The sequence below is a fragment of the Silurus meridionalis genome, chromosome 26 (genome assembly GCF_014805685.1).
Source record: "Silurus meridionalis isolate SWU-2019-XX chromosome 26, ASM1480568v1, whole genome shotgun sequence".
In the NCBI taxonomy this organism is placed as follows: domain Eukaryota; kingdom Metazoa; phylum Chordata; class Actinopteri; order Siluriformes; family Siluridae; genus Silurus; species Silurus meridionalis.
In genome coordinates this window covers 18,903,943-18,924,275 of record NC_060909.1, presented here as the reverse complement: position 1 = coordinate 18,924,275, position 20,333 = coordinate 18,903,943, and the positions used below count along the sequence as shown (strand labels likewise).

General features: G+C 40.0%; 1 protein-coding gene across 1 annotated transcript; it reads left to right on the top strand.

The window, feature by feature from the left end:
- Window positions 1–4,489: 4,489 nt before the first annotated feature.
- On the top strand, window positions 4,490–19,813 carry dpp4 (dipeptidyl-peptidase 4; the record flags this gene model as incomplete). Its single annotated transcript, XM_046840399.1, is given in 27 exon segments — window positions 4,490–4,679; window positions 6,603–6,686; window positions 7,155–7,250; window positions 7,835–7,926; window positions 8,048–8,122; window positions 8,217–8,269; window positions 8,484–8,553; window positions 9,190–9,307; window positions 9,725–9,879; window positions 11,091–11,188; window positions 11,318–11,447; window positions 11,623–11,661; window positions 12,699–12,797; window positions 12,953–13,023; window positions 13,158–13,211; window positions 13,348–13,475; window positions 13,587–13,637; window positions 14,033–14,131; window positions 14,216–14,257; window positions 14,260–14,284; window positions 15,234–15,428; window positions 16,518–16,572; window positions 16,689–16,788; window positions 17,205–17,263; window positions 17,372–17,444; window positions 18,437–18,510; window positions 18,879–19,813. Coding segments are annotated over 27 exon segments (2,418 nt in total), but the record flags the coding sequence as incomplete, so codon positions are not given.
- Window positions 19,814–20,333: the final 520 nt, after the last annotated feature.

Sequence of the window (20,333 nt, the reverse complement as noted above, 5' to 3'; positions counted from 1 at the left end):
GCAAACGGTTGAAAAGGAAATTGTGAACGTGGAGCGTTTTTAGAATCAAAATTCCATTTTCATATTTTCGATTTGACGTAGAATCAGTAGCTGTTTAGCGTTTATTGCTCTCTACTGCCCACTAGTGGAAAAAACAGACGAGCTCAATGACTCAGTGTCTTCGTTAAAAGTTCCATTTCCGAGATGCTTTTATTCTTCAACTCTGATCCCGATCTCACTTCGATTCATGTTTTAGGGCAGAATCATCAATAATCCACAATCAAAGTGATATGAAGTAAAAATCATTAGTGATGAATTGTATTGATATGGGACCCTGTGAAAAGGAGGTAAAAATGCATAGGGTTTCTTTTTACTTGTGACGTACTTTACAGCACAGTGACATTTTTTCCCACATCCCAGTGATGTTAGGAAGCTGGTGAGAGATTGTGGGATCTGCCCCTGGAGCACAGAGGGTTAAGGGCCTCATTCAAGGGCAATACAGGGGTTTGAACCTTTGCCCTCTGATCAGTAACCCAGAGCCTTAAAGGAGTTTGTGCTGAAAGTGTTACTGCAGTTCGTGAACATATTCACTTCCAACTCCTCCAATGACTCACAGGTTCAGTGATCCGGGAACACGTCGTACGAGTGCAGTCCGGCGTGGCGCATCAACGGCGATACCGTCCTTTCGGGGTATTTGTGTGTTCGGCAAAAGCGTCAATACGGAGCGCGAGCCGTCATCAGCGCACGTCATCGCTCGATAAAGGTGTTCGAGACGGCACCTTGCGTGCGGACGCACCTGCTCGGGGTTCAATTCGGCGTGATGATGATTGGTGTAGCATGATGCATTAGACAGCGCTGTGTTTGTGTGCGAGTCGTGTGTTTGGAAGGAAGTTCGCTCGGAGGAGGATGGACCTGGACTCGGTCGTTAAAGAAGGTGTATTCGTATTTGTTGAGCTTTTAAGAGGCTTTTAGTCGCCCCTCAGGAACCAATTTCCACCTGATGGTTTGCTCGTCCGCAGGAACACAACCAGCAGGTCCTGTTTACTTTGAGACGTTTTATAGTCAGCGACTTCTCACACCTCCGCAAAACACTTTACACCCGACGCAGTGCAGCGCTGGGAAACATCTCCTGCTCCTCACTGCGTTATCACATGTGTGCAGATCTTCCACTTTCCCTGCATCTTCCTCCTCCGTCTGTTCTAACATCAGCATTGTGTACATTTCTGTCCAAAACCGAATCTTCACAAAGTGACAAAAAAACGCCACAAAAACCGTCACAAAAACGTCCTGGTGTTGTTCAGGACACTGTAGATGCCCAGATAGTGTGCTTTGGGCCGCTGTGGCTGTCCAGAGCTTTTCCAAGGACACTGTTGAAGTCCAGATGTTGTTCTAGATGCTGTAGATGGCCAGAACTTTTCCAAGGTCACTGTGGATGTCCAGATGTTGTTCTGGACTCTGTGGATATCCAGATGTTGTTTAGGACATTTACATATAGGTAGCAGGTTTATGAGTAAATCTTACTGGATGTTGTTTGGGACACTGAGGATGTTCAGATTTAGTACGGTGGAACTTCGGAGGTTCAGGACTCCATGTATGTTGTTTTCTACACTGTGGAGTCTAGATGTTGTCAGGCAGATGTTGTTCAGGACACTGTGGACACAGGTGTAAACTTTGGTGGACATGGCTTTAATGAGTCACTAGGGGGCAGTACACCGGTAATGTTTTATAGATGATTTAATTCACCTGAGGATGAAATAACTTTTCACCCAGATCATGAAAGGAATGTTTCCAAACCCATGAAAGCTCAAACAGGTCTTCTGTCCTTGCATCCTTCTAGCCAGCAGTGTGCTAGTTCCCGTCTCCTTTAGGCAAACATAAGGAAAGACGCCTAGATCTGAAGGAAACCGCCTCAAACTAGACACATCCAGTTCTATCCGGCTCTATATACTGACATTAGTCGGAACTCTGTGTCTGATTGGACGATGCAGTGTCAGCGCTCTCCTGATTGCTAAAGTGATCCGTAATGGCTTGTGTGTATTTGCTTCATTTTGGAAAATGTGAGGCATCGTTTTCCTGATGAGTTTATGGATTCGAAATGACTTTATAGCAGCGAGAACGCGGCCAAAGAACACACTCTTCCTCGGAGGACTGAGATAAACCCTGAGGATGAGACAGGAAGCACACTGATACGCCATACTTTAGCTTCTAATGGAACAGTTTAGGGGAGACGTGAAGTTGTATGGAATCGCTACGATGCTAACGACGAATGCTAATACGATGCGAACAACGCTAACATGCTTAAATTGAAGCCTAAGGTTCGCTATTAGCGGCTTTCATCGTGACTCATCACAACGTCAGTGGAGATATAAATTAGAATTCTTTTTTTCTTATTATTTATTTTTATTTCATTATATATTTATAAAATCTTTGGAACTTTACAGTTTATTATTCTTTTGGTGATTTTATGTTTATTTGGCATCAGGAATACAAATAAAGTATTTCAGATATTATTGGGAATTGAAATATGTTTTTAGAAAAGTGTACACTTGGGATATTGAGAAAGCAGATGTCAGTGGATAAAACACACACACACACACACACACACACACACACACACACACACACAGAGCTGAACACAGAATGAAAGAGGTATTGTAGCCAAACACATGTTTCCAGTTAAGCACTGCCGTTCCGCTCGCTACTCGAGTATTTTCCGTCGGTTTCCGCTTCAAGCTCGACGATATACTGAAGATTACGACTTGAGCAACAGGAGTTTATTAACCAATCAGAAGTGTTTCTGAGCTCACAGCCTCTTTTTTTTGCAAATGCTTGTGTGTGTGTGTGTGTGTGTGTGTGTGTGTGTGTATGTGTGTGTGTGTGTGTGTCAGCATTTTTTACTACTGATGAAATAGAGTTCAGGTCAATAACGCAACATTATTAGTATATTTTTTTTTCTATGGTAAAAGTTGAGGAATTGAATTTGAGACTTTCGGTCCATGAAGCACTGGTTATCATGTTCTTCCGCAGATACTTAACGGGAAAATTTGCTCTACCAGTTTGTAAAAACACACACAGTATTTCGGACGCACGAGTGTGTGTGAAACGGTCATGCTCAGCCGAATCTGAATCTCCTGGTTGTGTGTCAGTGCTTGTTTCTGGAATTTTCTTTTTGTTGTTTGGAAGTGTGTGAAAGAAAACAGCACACCGACAAACGCAAACGCACCAAGCAGGAGTCACGCTGTGTATTCTGTGTGTTTTTCTGGTCTATTCTGTGTGTTTTTCGTTTGTATTGTGTGTTTTTTTTTAGGTGTATTGTGTTTTTCGGGTGTATTCTGTGTTTTTCGGGTGTATTGTGTGTGTTTTTTGTTTGTATTCTGTGTTTTTTCGGGTGTATTGTGTGTGTTTTTCGGGTGTATTCTGTGTGTTTTTCGGGTGTATTCTGTGTGTTTTTTCTGGTGTATTCTGTGTGTTTTCTGGTGTATTCTGTGTGTTTTCAGGTGTATTCTGTGTGTTTTTCAGGTGTATTCTGTGTGTTTTTCAGGTGTATTCTGTGTGTTTTTCGGGTGTATTTTGTGTGTTTTTTCTGGTGTATTCTGTGTGTTTTTCGGGTGTATTCTGTATTTTTCTGGGGCCTCAAATACATGAGAATGAACACAATTTTTGCCTTCATTTCAAATCCCTTGGAAAACCTTAATGCACAGAATAAATGCCGGAAACCCCGGGGTGATGTGATCAGGTGAATCTCGATGCTTCTGCTAAAGATGATGTAGTGCAGTTGTGGCTCCAGTGAAAGGAGACGTGTTGAATTGTGTTCATTGGGTTTCTTGCTCCTGTGTGTGATGCAGCGCTCTGATCTACTGCACTTCTTTCTAATATGGATGAATTAGGAGGTGGACTGGTTCAGGAAGGTGGACTGGTTCAGGAAGGTGGACTGGTTCAGGAGGGTGGACTGGTTCAGGAAAGTGGACTGGTTCAGGAAGGTGGACTGGTTCAGGAAGGTGGACTGGTTCAGGAAGGTGGACTGGTTCAGGAAGGTGGACTGGTTCAGGAGGGTGGACTGGTTCAGGAAGGACACCGCTGAAGACTAAGGGGCTGCAATACATGACCTGACAGTGGGTTTTCAGGAGCGCTCGTGCGTAAGGTCAGCGGTGCATTGCTGTCATTTATAACCAATAAAAGGTCCGCGCGCATCACGTTCCCACGCAGAGAAAAAAAGAGGAACGCTCGAGCCCTTGCGCAAAACAATCCCAAAGGTGCCGTTTGCGCAAAAACACGCACCTAAAGCAAGTCACTGTGTGTGTGTGTGTGTGTGTGTGTGTGTGTGTGTGTGTGTGTGTATATGTTTGTGTTGAAGCAGGAAGGAAAATTAAGAAGCATGCCACAACTTCTGCAAAACACACATGCGCGCATGCCTTGCGTCCTTTATCTCTCCCTCCTTTATTTTGATGCGAACTTTAATCTCTCGGGACTTTATTGTCCCCGCTTTACAGCTCGAGCTAATATTTAACACGCACAGAAACACGTGAAAACTGTTTTGTCATCCCCTCATCCGCTTCCACTGAGTATCGGAAAAAAATTCTCCCAGGAGCGAAACTCGCGCACAGACTCGACGCGCGCGCACGCGGGACCGGACTCGGGGGATCGGACGCGTTACCGAGCAACACGTGGATCTGTGAGCGTGAGCGCGCTACCGGAAGATGGTCAGTACCGGGGCATGTACCGGGGCACCTTTTTGTTTTGTTTTTTGCACAAGTTTGGTGAGGAGGCGCGCGCTGCTTTTAATACCCAAGCGCGCATCCGGAAAAGTGTATTGCATTACAGTGGTGCAGGAGTGTGTGTGTGTGTGTGTGTGTGTGTGTGTGCTCCAGGAATACCTCTGTTTTTTACAGGTTATTATGATTTCAGAATCACTGGACTGAATATAAATCAGTTCTGAAGTCCAGAACCGGGTCCAGACGAGTTTGAAATAGTTTTAATCCCAGTGTGTGTATCAAAATGACTGATTTCAGAAAGAAAAGTCATCCAGGCTCAGAATGGTCATGCTGCAAAGGTCACCAGGTGACGTCACGGACTCTTGAATATTGATACAACGGTCATAATCATTTTATGTTTGTGTATGGAAAAGTGTGAAGGCAAACCAACAACACTGGACAGTGATTGGTTGTGGAGAACAATATAAATTAGTGGTTTACTGTATTTTGCTGTGAACAATAGTGATCACAGATTGGCTGCTGTGAACAATAGTGATCACGGATTGGCTGCTGTGAACAATAGTGATCACGGATTGTCTGCTGTGAACAATAGTGATCACGGATTGGCTGCTGTGAACAATAGTGATCACGGATTGGCTGCTGTGAACAATAGTGATCACGGATTGGCTGCTGTGGACAATAGTGATCACGGATTGGCTGCTGTGAACAATAGTGATCACGGAACAATAGTGATAACGGATTAGTTGCTGTAAACAATAGTGATCACGGATTGGCTGCTGTGAACAATAGTGATCACGGATTGGCTGCTGTGAACAATAGTGATCACGGATTGGTTGCTGTGAACAATTGTGACCAGTAACTGATTGTTTGGAACAATAGTGATCCACGTTTTAAAGGGGAAATTTCACTTGGCTTGGACAGAATAGCTGATTATTGGTCAGAGGCTGTAACTGAAATGTATACCAGAACCAAAGCCAAACTATTTTCACCATCACACCTCTGAGCAGTTCGAACAAAATACAGTGGTGGAACTCGCAGCAGTTACGTTCTAAGATTTTTGAGTCCAGAAAATCCACAAATTTTGGACGCACCCCCGCAGCCCCTACGGTACCTCAGTGAATTCATCTAGACATTATGTCACTTTAATACAATAATGTTTTAAATTCTTTGATAAAATTTGTTATTGAAAACAGTTTAAAATGTTATTCCTAACGTTCCTGAACATTCGGTCCTGCTGCGGATTCCAGAGAATTTTAAGATAATCCGCAATTTGCTGTCAGTCAGACTCCAAACGAGAACCCGCGAATGAGCCGTGAATTATCAGAGGTCGACTGTATTACATATAAATCACATTAGATTATGCAGAACAATCAATCTTCCAACAAGCGTGCTCTAATTTAATCTCTAATCAATCAAATTGCATGTTATCTGTTTTCCGAGGCTGGAATTTTCAAAGCAACCAAATAAAATTTCAATTGTAAAATAAATTAAAAAAATACTTTTATTTAAAGGAATTATAAATAGGGCATTTTGTAGGCTGTAGGACTTGAAACCAGTTCCACATTTTTTTCTGTATTCATTTTGTTAGCAGAAAAATTCCTATAATTCCCGTAATTACTGTTTACATTTAAAATAGTTTAATTTTTCAGTCATTCATTTAATTTCAGTCTTGACAGCACAAATGAATGACATAAAGGTGACCTGAGGCAAACCAATGCTCATTCCTGCTCATTATTACTGCAACCGTGCACATTTTCCGCATGGGATGACGTGAGATGAACAAACCGGGTTAATGTGTGATGAAGAACAGGAGACACTGAGCACCTCGTACGTCAAGGCTACGTGCAAACGGAATCGCACCCCATCACGCCTGTAATGACTGTAAAAAGAGATAATTGTTTGTTTTTTCAGCACGTGGGGAAGATACTCCTGCGGTTTTGGGTGCCGCCGTGGTGGTGACCCTGATCGCCGTGCCGACGGCTATCTACCTGAACGGTATGTTTCATACTTTCCTGTCAAAAGTGTCGAAGTGTCTTCATAAACACTTCAGAGAGAAACTACCATGTGTTTGGTCTCGTCTCCACACTCGCTGTGGTTTTATTTTCTCTAGAAAGCTTTGTCTTTGATAGAGAAACTTTTCCCTTCTTCTACAAACCACTTTTTCCGCTCGTACTTTCAGTCACACGTTTGAGTGCAAGTTTGCAAATTTCTCACAAACCCGCTGCAGGATATCGTGCAATTCCGATATCCAGAACATATTTCTGCACCTCCTGCAGTGTAATGTTCACCTGCCATGTAAGTACGTCATGGACGCAGCCCAAATTTGATTTATTCAACGTGTGGCTGAACTTTGAGGTGGCTGTGGTATGATAGTGATATCCACCACAATTAAGGTTTAGAGATCTATATATATATATGTGTGTGTGTGTGTGTGTGTGTGTGTGTGTGTGTGTGGTTTTACAGAGAAGAACCCAGAAGAAACCAAGCGGACATTTACCCTCAATGACTACTTCAACAGCACCATCAGATCCAGATCATATAACATGCGCTGGATCTCTGGTGAGCAGGACAAGTTCTACACACACACACACACACACACACACACACACACACACACACACACACACACAGAATAAACACATTTGTGACTTATCTTGTCCCCAAACCTCAGTACAATGCAATCAATATCAGTTTCTTGACTCAAGATCTAAATGATCGTCTCAATCGGTTCCTCTGAGCATCTGCGGCTCACGTGGTCCGATGTTTCTTTAGTTTCCTATTTACAAGATCCTACCTGGAATGAGCTTTTACAGGATTCATCTCCTCCTGTCACATACGAGCTTACATTAAAAAAAGCTTGGAAGGAAGTATCAGATATCACTGTGCTGAGTGAGAGTTGCTAATAGTGTTAGCTTACTCAACTTATCTAAAGCTAGAACAAACCTCGAAAGGTAACATTTTGTGGAACCAGGTAGCATTAGAAAAAGAAAGCAAAAGAAAGAAAGCAGTGTAGCTTGTAAATCGTCGGACAAGATGTAGAACCGATGCTGCTGATGGCTTTAAACTTTAAAGTGTTGAAGAATTTAGAAAAGCCAGACACCAAAGCGGGTGATTTCTGATTGTTGGTTTGATTTGTTTAACAGATCATGAGTACCTTCACACCACGCGAGAAGAACGGCTCTTACTGTTTAACGTCTCTTCAGAGATGGGGGAGGACTTTCTAGGAGAGACACTGGTAAGAAAGATCAAACCTATTTTAAAGTGTTAAAAATACGTCTTTGTGTGTATAAGAAGTAAATATGAGTAACAGCAAAAACACATCTCACTGTAATAAATGTGTGTGTTTTATATCACAGGGCTCCTTTAAAGCCTTCGATTACCTGGTATCAGCTGATCGCAAGTTTGTTTGTTTTCTGACCAACTACTCGAAGGTGCAGTGTTGATTGCATTAATGATCCGTGTGGTGTTTTTTCGCTGCTGCAAGCGTTTACACTTACGCAACACGCTCCCTCTGTTCTTTTACAGACATGGAGACACTCGTACACTGCGACTTACCTGGTTTACGATCGGGAGAACAGGTGTGTACCTGGGATCAGATCGAAAACCTCAACAGTTCCTCAACCTCAGCTACATCACTCTAGTTTAAAACTGAAGAAACAAACTTATGAATCTTTAAACTGAAAAGAGAGTAACTAAAGATAAAGAAAAACATGAATGGCTGTAACTCTAACACACTACATGCTTCATATCTGACTGCTCGCTTACATATAAATATCACTTTACTCTTTTCAGGAAGTTGCTTAACACAGATATCCCACATGGGGTTCAGTTCCTCTCCTGGGCTCCGGTCGGTAACAAACTGGTGAGTTTAAGCAGAATACAATAATAAATTGTCATATTCATGTTAATGGTGCTAATCAGTCATAAGGTACAGAATATTGTGATGTTTAACAATACCGTTATCGTGTACACTTAAAACTACAATATGAAAATAACAATATAATGTTATGAAGAAATTTCATTTCCAGTGTGCCCCAACATCAAGGGGAAAAGAATGTAACAATATCAAACTTCACTGGTGTTGTATATGAATAACTTGGTAACTATATCAGATTTATGGACTGATACTGACTAGTATATAACCAGCAGTGATCCAGACTTTGGGTGACGTGACTGAGCTCTTTATAGACCTTTGATGGCTTTATTTAAGCCGTGTAAAGAAGATATCTGAGGGAGTTATCTCTCGTTTCCTAACAACGTTGCCCAGTTTTATGACGGCCCTTTAATCATCTTCATCATCTGTGTTTATTGTCCTTTATCACCTGTGCATTGATGATAGGGTTTAAAGCCTAAAGTCTGTGATGGAAGTTTTGCTGGAATGGGAAAAAAACAACACACCACTGTCTTTCGAGCATGGCTCAGTTCATTGGCAAAAGATATTATATTTCATACACATCATTGGCCTCATTTCCTCTTTTTCTCTCTGTTTCTCTCTCAGACGTATGTATGGAATAATAACGTGTATATGAAGTCCAGCCCTTCTTCACCTGCAGAACAGGTCACCACTAATGGAAGTCCTCTGATCGTCAATGGCATTCCAGACTGGGTGTATGAGGGTAAAATGGGCCAATGCAACAGAGCAATAATCTAACGTAACACAACGCAACAACACATATTTGTATCACAGCATGACACAGCGTAACAATGTAATAGAACACGAAATAATAAAAAGGTAACATAGAAGGAACGCAATAGCAATGCAGTATACTGTAGCCTAAAGTAATGTAACACAATGCAAAGTGCACCCAACACAATATTATACAATATAATTGTATAATTGTATAATAACACACTGTTATGTTGTAACATAATTAAATATAATATAACGTAATTGTCCTTAGACAACACCTGGAATTTACTTTAATTGTTGCCCAACCTGATTTTTTCTGCTTCATTGAATCTATAAATTGGAACATTGTAATAATATATTTATATAAAATTTTTATATAAAATATATATTTGTGAACCTACAGAGGAGATGTTTTCCTCCAATTATGCCATGTGGTGGTCTCCATCCGGAAGGTTCCTGGCCTTTGTCGAGATCAACGACACAGAGGTGCACAATATCGAGTACTCGTGGTACGGGCAGGGACAGTATCCTGAAACGATCGTCATCCCGTATCCCAAGGTAAATGTTAGAGATTGATATTTCAGAATCTTTTAATTTCAGCTATTAAACAAATCTTATAATTCAATGCAAAAGAAGCAAAAGGAGAAAGAGTACTGTTTATGTAACTGTAGAAGATTACTTTTACCCCAAAAAGTGTTTCTAATTAGTTACAATTAGAATTGGGGTGGGATTATTAGTTTACATTCACAATTTCACTTAGAGCTTAATGTGAAACTAAATAACAACATTTTATAATTTTAAAAACTCAAACGAGTGTAAACTTTGTAAAAAAAAACAACCTCCAATAAGCCTACATGTAAAAACAACCTTAAAAAGTGTAAACTTTAAAACTTTATAATAAACATATTAACTATAATAAACTTTATTAAACCAACAACCTCAAAGAAGTGTAAACTTAATAAAACAACCAGAATCAAGAATAAACTTATAAAAAGGATTCAAACAAGTGTAAACTTCATAAAAACAAAATCAAACAAACGTAAGTATTGTGAAAACAACTTTACCCAAGTGTAAACTCTGTAAAAAAACAAACAACAAAAAAATCTTTCAAAAGTGTACATTTTATAAAAACAACCTCAAATAAGTGTAAACTTCATAAAACAACCCGAAAGAAGAACAAACTTTATAAACAAAGACTTCAAACAAGTGTAAACTTTGTAAAAACAACCATAAACACATATAAACTTCATAAATACAAACTTACCCAAGTGTAAAGTTTGTAAAAAAAAATAATAATAAATAAAAACAAAAAAAACCAAACATACAAAAAATACTTAAAATTGTGTAAATGTTATAAAAACAACCTAAAAAAAAAAAAGTATAAACAGCAATGTGATGTAAAAACCGATGTTACAGCTTTACCTCAAACTGGTACAAAATGCTGAAACTGGAGACTCCTTCCTTAATAATAATGATAACAAAATCAACATTCATCTCATTAGAGGAAACCTTTTTTTTCCCCTTTTTTTTTGCCAACTAAATGGAGCTCAGGTCCCAGTGAATAAGCTTTTTATTAATATATACACTGTATGTAAATATTTGTGATGTCAGAACAGATTTATTAGATTTATTAGACCTTCTGACCAATCAGAAACGAGCGTTCAGCTGGGCAGCAGGAGAACTTGTGATCTTCAGGATAAACAGCTGTTATGTGTGTAAACCCTGTGGTTTCCACTAATGGATGTTATTGTGGTATTTTTTGGTCACAGGCCGGAACCCCGAACCCAACAGTCCGCCTGTTTGTGGTCGACACCATTAACAGCTTGAGAATTACGGAGCTCCTGGTGCCAAGCGTTCTCGCCGCACGGTAAAGCCACCGAAATATCTGCTTTTTTAGAGCTCGTGGTTTGGGCCGAGTCTCGTGTTTACTGCATTCCTCAGTCTGAGAGCAGATCCTTCTCCTGAAGTTCTCCTCTGTTTATGTTGTACCATGAAGGGATCACTACCTGAGCACGGTGACGTGGGCTACAGACATGAGGATCGCAGTGCAGTGGCAGAATCGCACGCAGAGTCACGTTATCCTGCAGACATACGAACTCAGCGGCGAGACGTGGAACAGTACGACGGTAAATTTGTCCTCGGCTGAGACGCGTCTGAACTCAAACGTACATTCTGAAAACCTGCGATGAACGAAAAAAAACAACCCGTCTCACCTTCTTTAGCATAACTGTTAGCGTTAGCATTCAGAGGCTCGTCAGTTTGTTCGTCTGAGTTCATTTGTTTGTTCACTCTTCTGTGCAGGAAATATACCTGGAGAGCAAGACGGGCTGGGTCGGACGAGTACGTACAACATTCTCTCTATCTCTCTTTTGTTTCCTGTGCTTCATTTTCCCTCTCTTACTCTTTTATTCTATTCTTACTTGTCCCCTTAGCTTCGATCGTTTCTTTTTTGTTGTTTTTGTCCCCCATTTCTTTCTCTTTAACCAGCTTTGGGCAAAGAAACATCAAAATGTATTTAAAAATGAAATACTAAATAACTTTAATTATATTAAAATAAACTACACAATACAGCAGCTTCACAATGGATCAAAATAAGGCAGCATCAACATCTACTAAACTATGGTTCATCTCTCTCTCTCTCTCTCTCTCTCTCTCTCTCTCTCTCTCTCTCTCTCTCTCTCTCTTTCTCTCTATCATTCTTACCTGTCTCTGTCATCTGTTTCTTTTTCTCTGTCTCCATGTGTCTGCATCTCTCTGTTTCTCGCTCTCTTCTCTTTTCCTCGCTATCTCTCGTTCTATGCTTCTCTTTCTCTGTGTCTGGGCTTCTTTCTGTTTCTGTCTCAGTCACTGAGATCGAGACACACACACACACACACACACACACACACACACACACACACACACACACACACAAAGATAGAAAGGGGGAATGAGAAAATGAAAGAGCGGTATGATTTATGCTTCCCCTCTTTCTTATTTTCTCATTTTTATCTCGTGTCTCGTTTATCTCGTGATCTTCTCACCCTCTTGCTGTCACTTTCTGTTTGTCCCTGAGATGGAGAGAGACAGAGAGAGAGAGACAAACACAAAGACAGGAAGAGAAAGAGAGGAAGATAAAGAGCTTTGATTCATTCCTCCTCTCAATCTCATTTTATCTCATGTCTTCTCACCGTCTTGCTGTCACTTTCTCTTTGTCCCTGAGATGAAAAGAGACAGAGAGACAGACAAAGACAGGAAGAGAAAGAGAGGAAGATAGAGAGCTTTGATTCATTCGTCCTCTTTTGCTCATTTTTATCTCATGTCTTCTCACCGTCTGCTGTCTCTCTTATAGAGTAATTAGTAAGTGTCTGATTTCTCTCTTGTCGTTGGTGTTGTAGTTCTCTCCCGCCGAGCCGGTGTTTAAACCCGACGGCTCCAGCTGTTACTACATCACGAGCGACTCCAGCGGCTATAAGCACATCCACCACATCAGCGGGGTGAGATACTCCACAGGACCACACCTGGAAAACATCTGGACCTGTGTCTAGATAATCTCTTGTCCATTCTTCTCACTAATCTCTGGGGACTGTTTATTTTTGATTCTTTTATGCACGTGACTGTTGCTATAGCGATTGTCGTCTGTTTATTTCAGGACACGCTCACACCCATCACATCTGGACGCTGGGAGGTCACCGACATCCTCAAGGTCACCAAAGACGCCATGTACGTCCACGCTCATGCTTACGTTTCATTCACGTCCGTTCACTCACGTGATATTTTTAAGCGGAACTTTAAGCTCCGCCCTCAGAAAAATTTTCCTGTAGCTTCAAGCCCCGCCCTTGTCTGTTTATTCACAGATTCTACGTGAGTAATGAACACAACAGCCATCCAGGACAGAGAAATGTTTACAAGTGAGTCACGTTTTTTCAGCATGATTTTAGAATTCAGGACTGAATGTGAACATTTTACTGTCATGAACACACACTTTTTGTACGTTTTTTCGTAAACGGAGACGAATGAATCGTACGTGTTCTGTGGTTCCTGCAGAATCTCGGTCAACGGAGCGACACATTCCCTACCTGTCTGTCTCACCTGTACTCTGCTGGAGGAGAGGTGTAAATATAACTCCGCCTACTTTAGCACCAACGCCACCTACTACCGCCTGAGCTGCTCAGGTACAAACCCTGACTCGCCATCATCGGCCCTTAATTTATTTCTGAAATGAAAGGAATGTAGTGGGAAATCCAGATTTACACAACCTCTGTGTGTTTGTGTGTTTGATGAAGGTCCTGGATTGCCTTTGTACACGTTGCGAGACAGTCGAGGTGCTGGTTCAGGTAAAGTTCACGAAGCTCAGCTCTGAAATTCAAATTCCCTCCAAGGATTCAGGTGTTAAAATCTTAATATAGTCTGAGGTTTTAAAGGCTATAAGGATTTGTCTATCGTTGATCCCTCTGCTAGCATACCACTGGGTTCGCCACTTAGCAGAAAAAAACTAAGTACAGAAGCTGCTTTTGACGTTCAATCAAATGCTATATATTAGAAGTGTTTGCAGGGTTTATTGTGCTAGCTATTTAGCAGGCTAGTTATATTTATATTAATATATGAATATTCACGTGTGACCATCGTTGTTGACCAACTCACATTACCGGCTAGTAGTAAAAAGTTTGAACAGACTAATCCAGAACTCCTAACAAATGCATTGTTCAATTTCACCACAATTCGTTTCCAGAGATCAGGGTTCTGGAGGACAATAAAATCCTGGAGTCGATTCTGCAGGACATCGAGATGCCTGGGCAGACGTACGGCACCCTGAAGATCAGTGGATTCGGTGAGCCAATCAAATTCCAGCCAATCAAATTCCGTCATTTTAAACAGATATTAAGACTGAATGTAACCGATCCTCTTCCTGTAGATCTCTGGTACCAGATGACTCTGCCGCCTCACTTCGACAAATCCAAAAATACCCTCTGCTGATTGACGTGTAAGTCTAACGCCATTTTTAAATTGTATTGGTGGGGGGGTGTCCCACTAGAGGGCGCTGCAGAGAACAGCATTCTCCAGGCTTGTAAAACTATTTTTCCGAATTCATTAATTTTTCCTGAAAACGAGTCACGTGACTCACACAAGACCGCACTCTGTAATCATTTCAGATTATATTGTAGATGTTTTGATAGAACATCATAATTCTACTTTGCTGTTAAAACAGAAATTATTTACTGATTTATTGGTCATAACTGTTCCTTTTTACAGCAAAACCTTTTTTTATTTAGTACTATATTATATACTATTTAATATGGTTTTGATAAAATATGAAAAATATGATGTTTCTTTTTATTTACGAGGATAAAAACGTAACTGGTGAAAATCCGCAGCGAGTCACCAATCAGGATCGAGCGCACGCTCTGTTTTACACGTGTTCTGATCGGCGCTCGGTGCATCTACTGATCACCAACATACAGTTCAGCATCAGTTCAACATCAAGCAGAACATTTAGAGAGGAATAAATGATGAAGAAACTCCAGACTCGAACTCACCACAACACACGTGACCTCATTTACACGATTTTTACTGAAATAGTCATAAAGGTTTTGGGTTCATGATGATTGTAATAGAAATCAATCAGTGTTTGAGTCATTAATATCATTCTATTAATAGATCAGTGTGCTGAGAGTCACATTTGAGTCTTTACACAGAAACTGAGGTGATGAAGTAAAGAGTCTTGTGATAAAAATGATAATAGGAACATTAGAGTTATAATAAATCAGTTCTTTGGACACTTGAGTACATTTGAAGGTAAAAACTTTTGTACTTTTACTCAAGTGAAAGTTTAAAGGGACACTTTTACTGGAGTCACGTTTTGACTGAATCTACTGGTTTGTGTACTTCGTCCACCACTGGATCTATCACACATGTGGTTCTGTGCTCTTCAGCTACGCCGGGCCGTGCAGCCAGAAGTCTGACTACCGTTTCCGGATCAACTGGTCCACGTATCTGGCGAGCACCGAGAACATTATCGTGGCCAGCTTCGATGGGCGAGGGAGCGGTTACCAAGGCGACCAGATCATGCACGCTATCTATAAGCGACTCGGCACGTACGAAGTGGAGGACCAGATCACGGCCGCCAGGTAAAACAGGACAGGGTGGGACAGAACCTGAGCACTATTCCACTTTCTGTCCCATCAATATCGACTTTCCATATATCCAGCAGATGTTAAAACTGGAATTCTTGGAACAGACGTATCTGAATCCTTCCCTCCCCCCCAGCACGTGTTTCACGTGTATCGGTTCGGTGTGATTACAGAAGCATCCTATCGATTCTCGTTTCAGGCTTTTCATGTTTGCTTTGAAGCGCAGTGTTTATACAAGAAATGGGTTTGAAAGCTCTCATGCGTTGGAATCGTGATGGTTGAGGAGAAACAATAAAAACAAAAAAAACAGGCAAAGCTTGTTTATGCGATCGCGAATATGAAGTGAGATTTGTCTCAAGGTGCATGAAGTTACATTACTGTCCCTGAAAGAGCTTGTCCCGTTCTCCTAAACATGACCCCAAAGCTCCACCACCAGGATCTACAGTGTGTGTGTGTGTGTGTGTGTGTTATTTATTATTGATTAAATTACAGAAGGATTTCATTAATGCTAATCTGAGGTATGCGAGAGACTCCAGACTCATTCAAACACAAACAACATTTTGTTCTTCTCAGTTTTCCCTCAGATATGGAATACTTCTGTCCGGAGATCACAGCTTCAAACCTTCAAATCCACTTTTTGGATCATTTCAAATTGAACAACACTGTTTTTGTTTTCTTCTTCCCTCACATCCAAAAACGCACTTGTTTTAAACGTTCTTCTGGAGTCCTTCAACGACTTCTGTAACGGATTGAAGCGCGGTGGTGGGTGTGCTCTCGCTCTCGCTCTGCCTCTTTCGGGAATAAGTGCTCATACCAGGAATTCTTTCTTAATGGCATCATTTAGTGCTATAATTGGAAAAAAAAACACGTTCTGAAACGTAGACAAAGCTGGATGGAGTGTATTTGGCACAGAACTACTCATGTTTAGCCTGGAATCCAACTCTTCAACTCTCTCTTTAACTCTTTATCTCTCAGAATGCATAAAAAGCATTAACCAAATGACCACACACTACCACCAAGCTTGGATTTGATCATCCTTTATTAATGAATTCGAATGAATGATTTGTGCTGTTCTTCATGTTTCAGACATTTCATCGATTTGGGCTACGTGGATAAAAACCGAATTGCGATCTGGGGTTGGGTAAGTTCTCACTGCAGACTCCTTTCATAAATATGCATCCGCTAATTCACAATTGTTATCTGTTTGTTTGTGTTTTTTTATAATATAATAATGAAATATATTTCATTGCGTTTCAGTCGTACGGTGGTTACGTCACCTCCATGGCTCTGGGAGCAGGAAGCGGGGTGTTTAAGTGCGGCATGGCCGTCGCCCCCGTGTCCAAGTGGGAGTATTATGGTATGGAAAATGTATTCGAGGCAGAGAAAAAAAAAGTAGTAAAATACTTAAGGTTAATTAAAGTGATATTATCATCCTTTTTTTTTTTTACATAAGGGTGCCAATAAATGTGGTAATGGTGATAGTATATATAATATATAAAATAACTGAAATATATCAAAGAAAATGTTTTTAAAATGAAGGGTCATTTAAGTTCTAATTTAAATAGAATATTATTAATATAAAGTATATGGAAAAAAGAAAATAATAAATGAAATAAAATATATATTACCAGTTGTTTGGAATTTAAGTTATTATATAAATAATTTTCCAGATATATATTTTAATAGTTTTTTCTTCTCTTGGTTTGAGTTAATGCACAAAAACATTTATTTATAATTATTCAAATATTAACGCTGATGTCACCATCCACACAGATTCCATCTACACAGAACGCTACATGCTAACGCCGCAAGAAAACCCAGACTTCTATGAGGTAAGAGAGTGGAGTATTTGCATAATTTACACGTGTGTGTGTGTGTGTGTGTGTGTGTGTGTGTTTGGGTAAAGTGTGTGCTTATGGGAAATGTTGTAATCTGTGCAGAATTCCACAGTGACGGGACGAGCCAAGAATTTCAACTCTGTACAGTACCTACTGGTGCACGGCACAGCTGATGGTGAGACACACACACACACACACACACACACACACACACACACACACACACACACACAGCATCCATGTTATTATCTTCTTAAGAAACAATACTATAGAAATGAAAGGTGGATATATTTCGAGTCTCAGTGTGCAGTTTGTGTATCAGTACTGATTTACTGTCTGCTGAAAATAACAACACAAACACATTATTGTCTAAATAACTGTAACTAAAGTGAGTCCACCCTCAGTGAACACGTGGAAACTGTGTACAAAGTGTGAACATTGCGTGTTGCACCATCGTTATGTAGCACTGCTTTAATCCTCCTGGGTGTGGAATTCACCAGAGCTGCACAGGTTGTTGCTGAGATCCTCTTCCACTCCTCCATAATCACATCACGGAGCTGCTGGATGTTACACACATGGAGCTTCTACACCTTCTGCTTGAGGATCCTCACAGGTTCTCAATAGTGTTTCTGTAGCACTTTTAACTATATACGTTTCTCCAAGCAGCTTTACAGAAATAAGCAGTAATTACTGGATTCTTCCTTATAATTTTATCCCTAATAAGTGAATCAGTGGCTGAAGGAAATTCTCCCTGAGATAGCATGAGGAAGAAACTTTGAGAGGAACCAGACTCAGAAGGAACCCATCCTCATCCTCAACACAGAATCTCCATTCATTACAGTTCCATCATTGTTGAGGTTGTGCAGGCACTCAAATGCAACCTGTGGTCCTGAGCCGTTGTAGCAGACCAGGTATAAGAAGGTTTCGAGATGCGCTCTGTTTACAGAGGTCAGAATAGCACTAGTTTTTACTTTTTGATACCACCACCATGGATCGTTTTTATTCTTCTCCTTTTGAGCCCAAAAACCAACTTGAAATTTTACAATAAAATGTAAATAAAAATTTATTTATTTAGTTTTAGTTTGTGAATAATTGTGTAAGTATTATTACAATGAACATCGATGTTCTACTCGTGTTTGAGGCATGTACTCCTTTTATCTTCTCCAGATAACGTTCATTTCCAGCAGGGAGCACAGATTTCCAAAGCTCTCGTCAACCAGCAAGTGGATTTCGAGTCCATGGTAAACATCCACAATTGATTCATTCAAATAAAAATTTAAATAATTACATTTTTTTTATTTATATTTAAGGCTTGCTTCTGTTTTTTGTGCACAAAATGTGGAAAAAATAACTTTTTGTGTGGATTCAGAACCCTTTTGTTTGAAACAGTAAATAAATCTACATTAGTTTCAGGTTCGAGAGGAAACGTAGTGCAGCGTATTAAACATTTAAGATGTTAAACTTAAATTTGTAGTTTTAGTTATTAGTCGTCGTTACGCTTTTACGACTCGAGTCACTGTCTTTACTATCAAAATACATACCGTGTAAACCACACGCTGTATATTGCACTCATCCGTCTCCACCTCTCCACCTCTCCACCGTCTCTCAGTGGTACACCGACGAAGATCACAGCCTTGGAGGTTCGGCCTACGAGCACGTCTACGTCCACATGAGTCACTTCCTGACCAAATGCTTCGCCTGATAGACGTCAGACTCAGCACATAACTCACATCCTGGAATTCCGCTCCGGGGACGAGATGTTTCCTCAAACCACCGAGCAGACCACGCTTTCTTCTCCAGCTTCTGTTTGTGCTACTACAACCCCATGACCTCTGGGATTCCCGGCAGCGTTGTGCGTTGCTTAGCGCAGGACGTGAAGCAACTGTTCCTTCACAGTTTCTTCACACTGCTCAGGATTCCTGTTGTTCTGGGTGTTTTTTTTTTTAATTTTTTATTTCATTCTGACAAATTAAGCAAAATTTGACGAGGTGAAAAATTTGTCTACGGACAAACTAAACTTGAAAGTGTGATAGCTGGAGCTTAGTTCCTTCCTCGTCAAATTTAAAGCAATTCAGTTTCAATCATTTATTTCAATTTTTTTTTACTTTTTAAAATGCAAATGTTTTAAAGACTTTTTATTTTATTTTATTTTGAATATTACATCAGAACAATATGCTAATGACCTTAAGTTCAATTGTATTTTTATGTTTCTTTTGAATTTTTTTTAAATATATTTAATTGAAATGTTTTTATTTTATTTTATTAAAAAAAATTTAACTTTCTTTTTTTCAGCTTCTTTCGATAGAAATATAATTTTTTTATAATGCGTGTACGTGATTTAGGGCATTGAAGTGTATTCCTGCCTCAGTAACGACAGAAGATCATTAAACTATAAACGTAGTTTGTGAGCCATTTTGTGCAAATGCCTCAATTCTCACTACGATCAGGAGATTAAAAAAGAAAAACCATATTGCTTGTAAATTCATGAGCGGGTGATTAAAAGTGGATTGTTTGTGTGTAATAAAACATTTCGGTTATTATGAACGTTCACGTCTATTTTTTGGAAATTGTCAGGAGGACATAATTCCTCATTAGCACATGGTATTCTCTGTACTCACACATATGATCAAGCTGAGCGATTAGCTCGTGTTTCTATAGCAACGGTGCAATCACATCAACATTTATTTAGTTTATAAATATATAGATATTAGAGCATGAAAGATTTGAGCTTCTATAAACCATATAAAAGCAAAATTCTAAACATGATACACTTTAATTGTAAATAATTTGTGCATTTTCAGCGTCATTAAAATCGCGCTAGTTTATATCTCGTGACTAGAGACGGCTAATGATTATGTGATTTTTTTCATTTTTATCCGATTTGTTTACTAGCTTCAGGAAATAGCGTTTTCTCGTTGTAGCTTTTGACCTTAGACAAATACACAGGCAGCAAAGAAGGACGATGAAGAAGGAGAATGCTCCTATGTGGCGATACGATACGATATGATTCAATATCGCGATAAAATATCAGACGGTTTTGACAATGCAGATGAATCGAGGCATC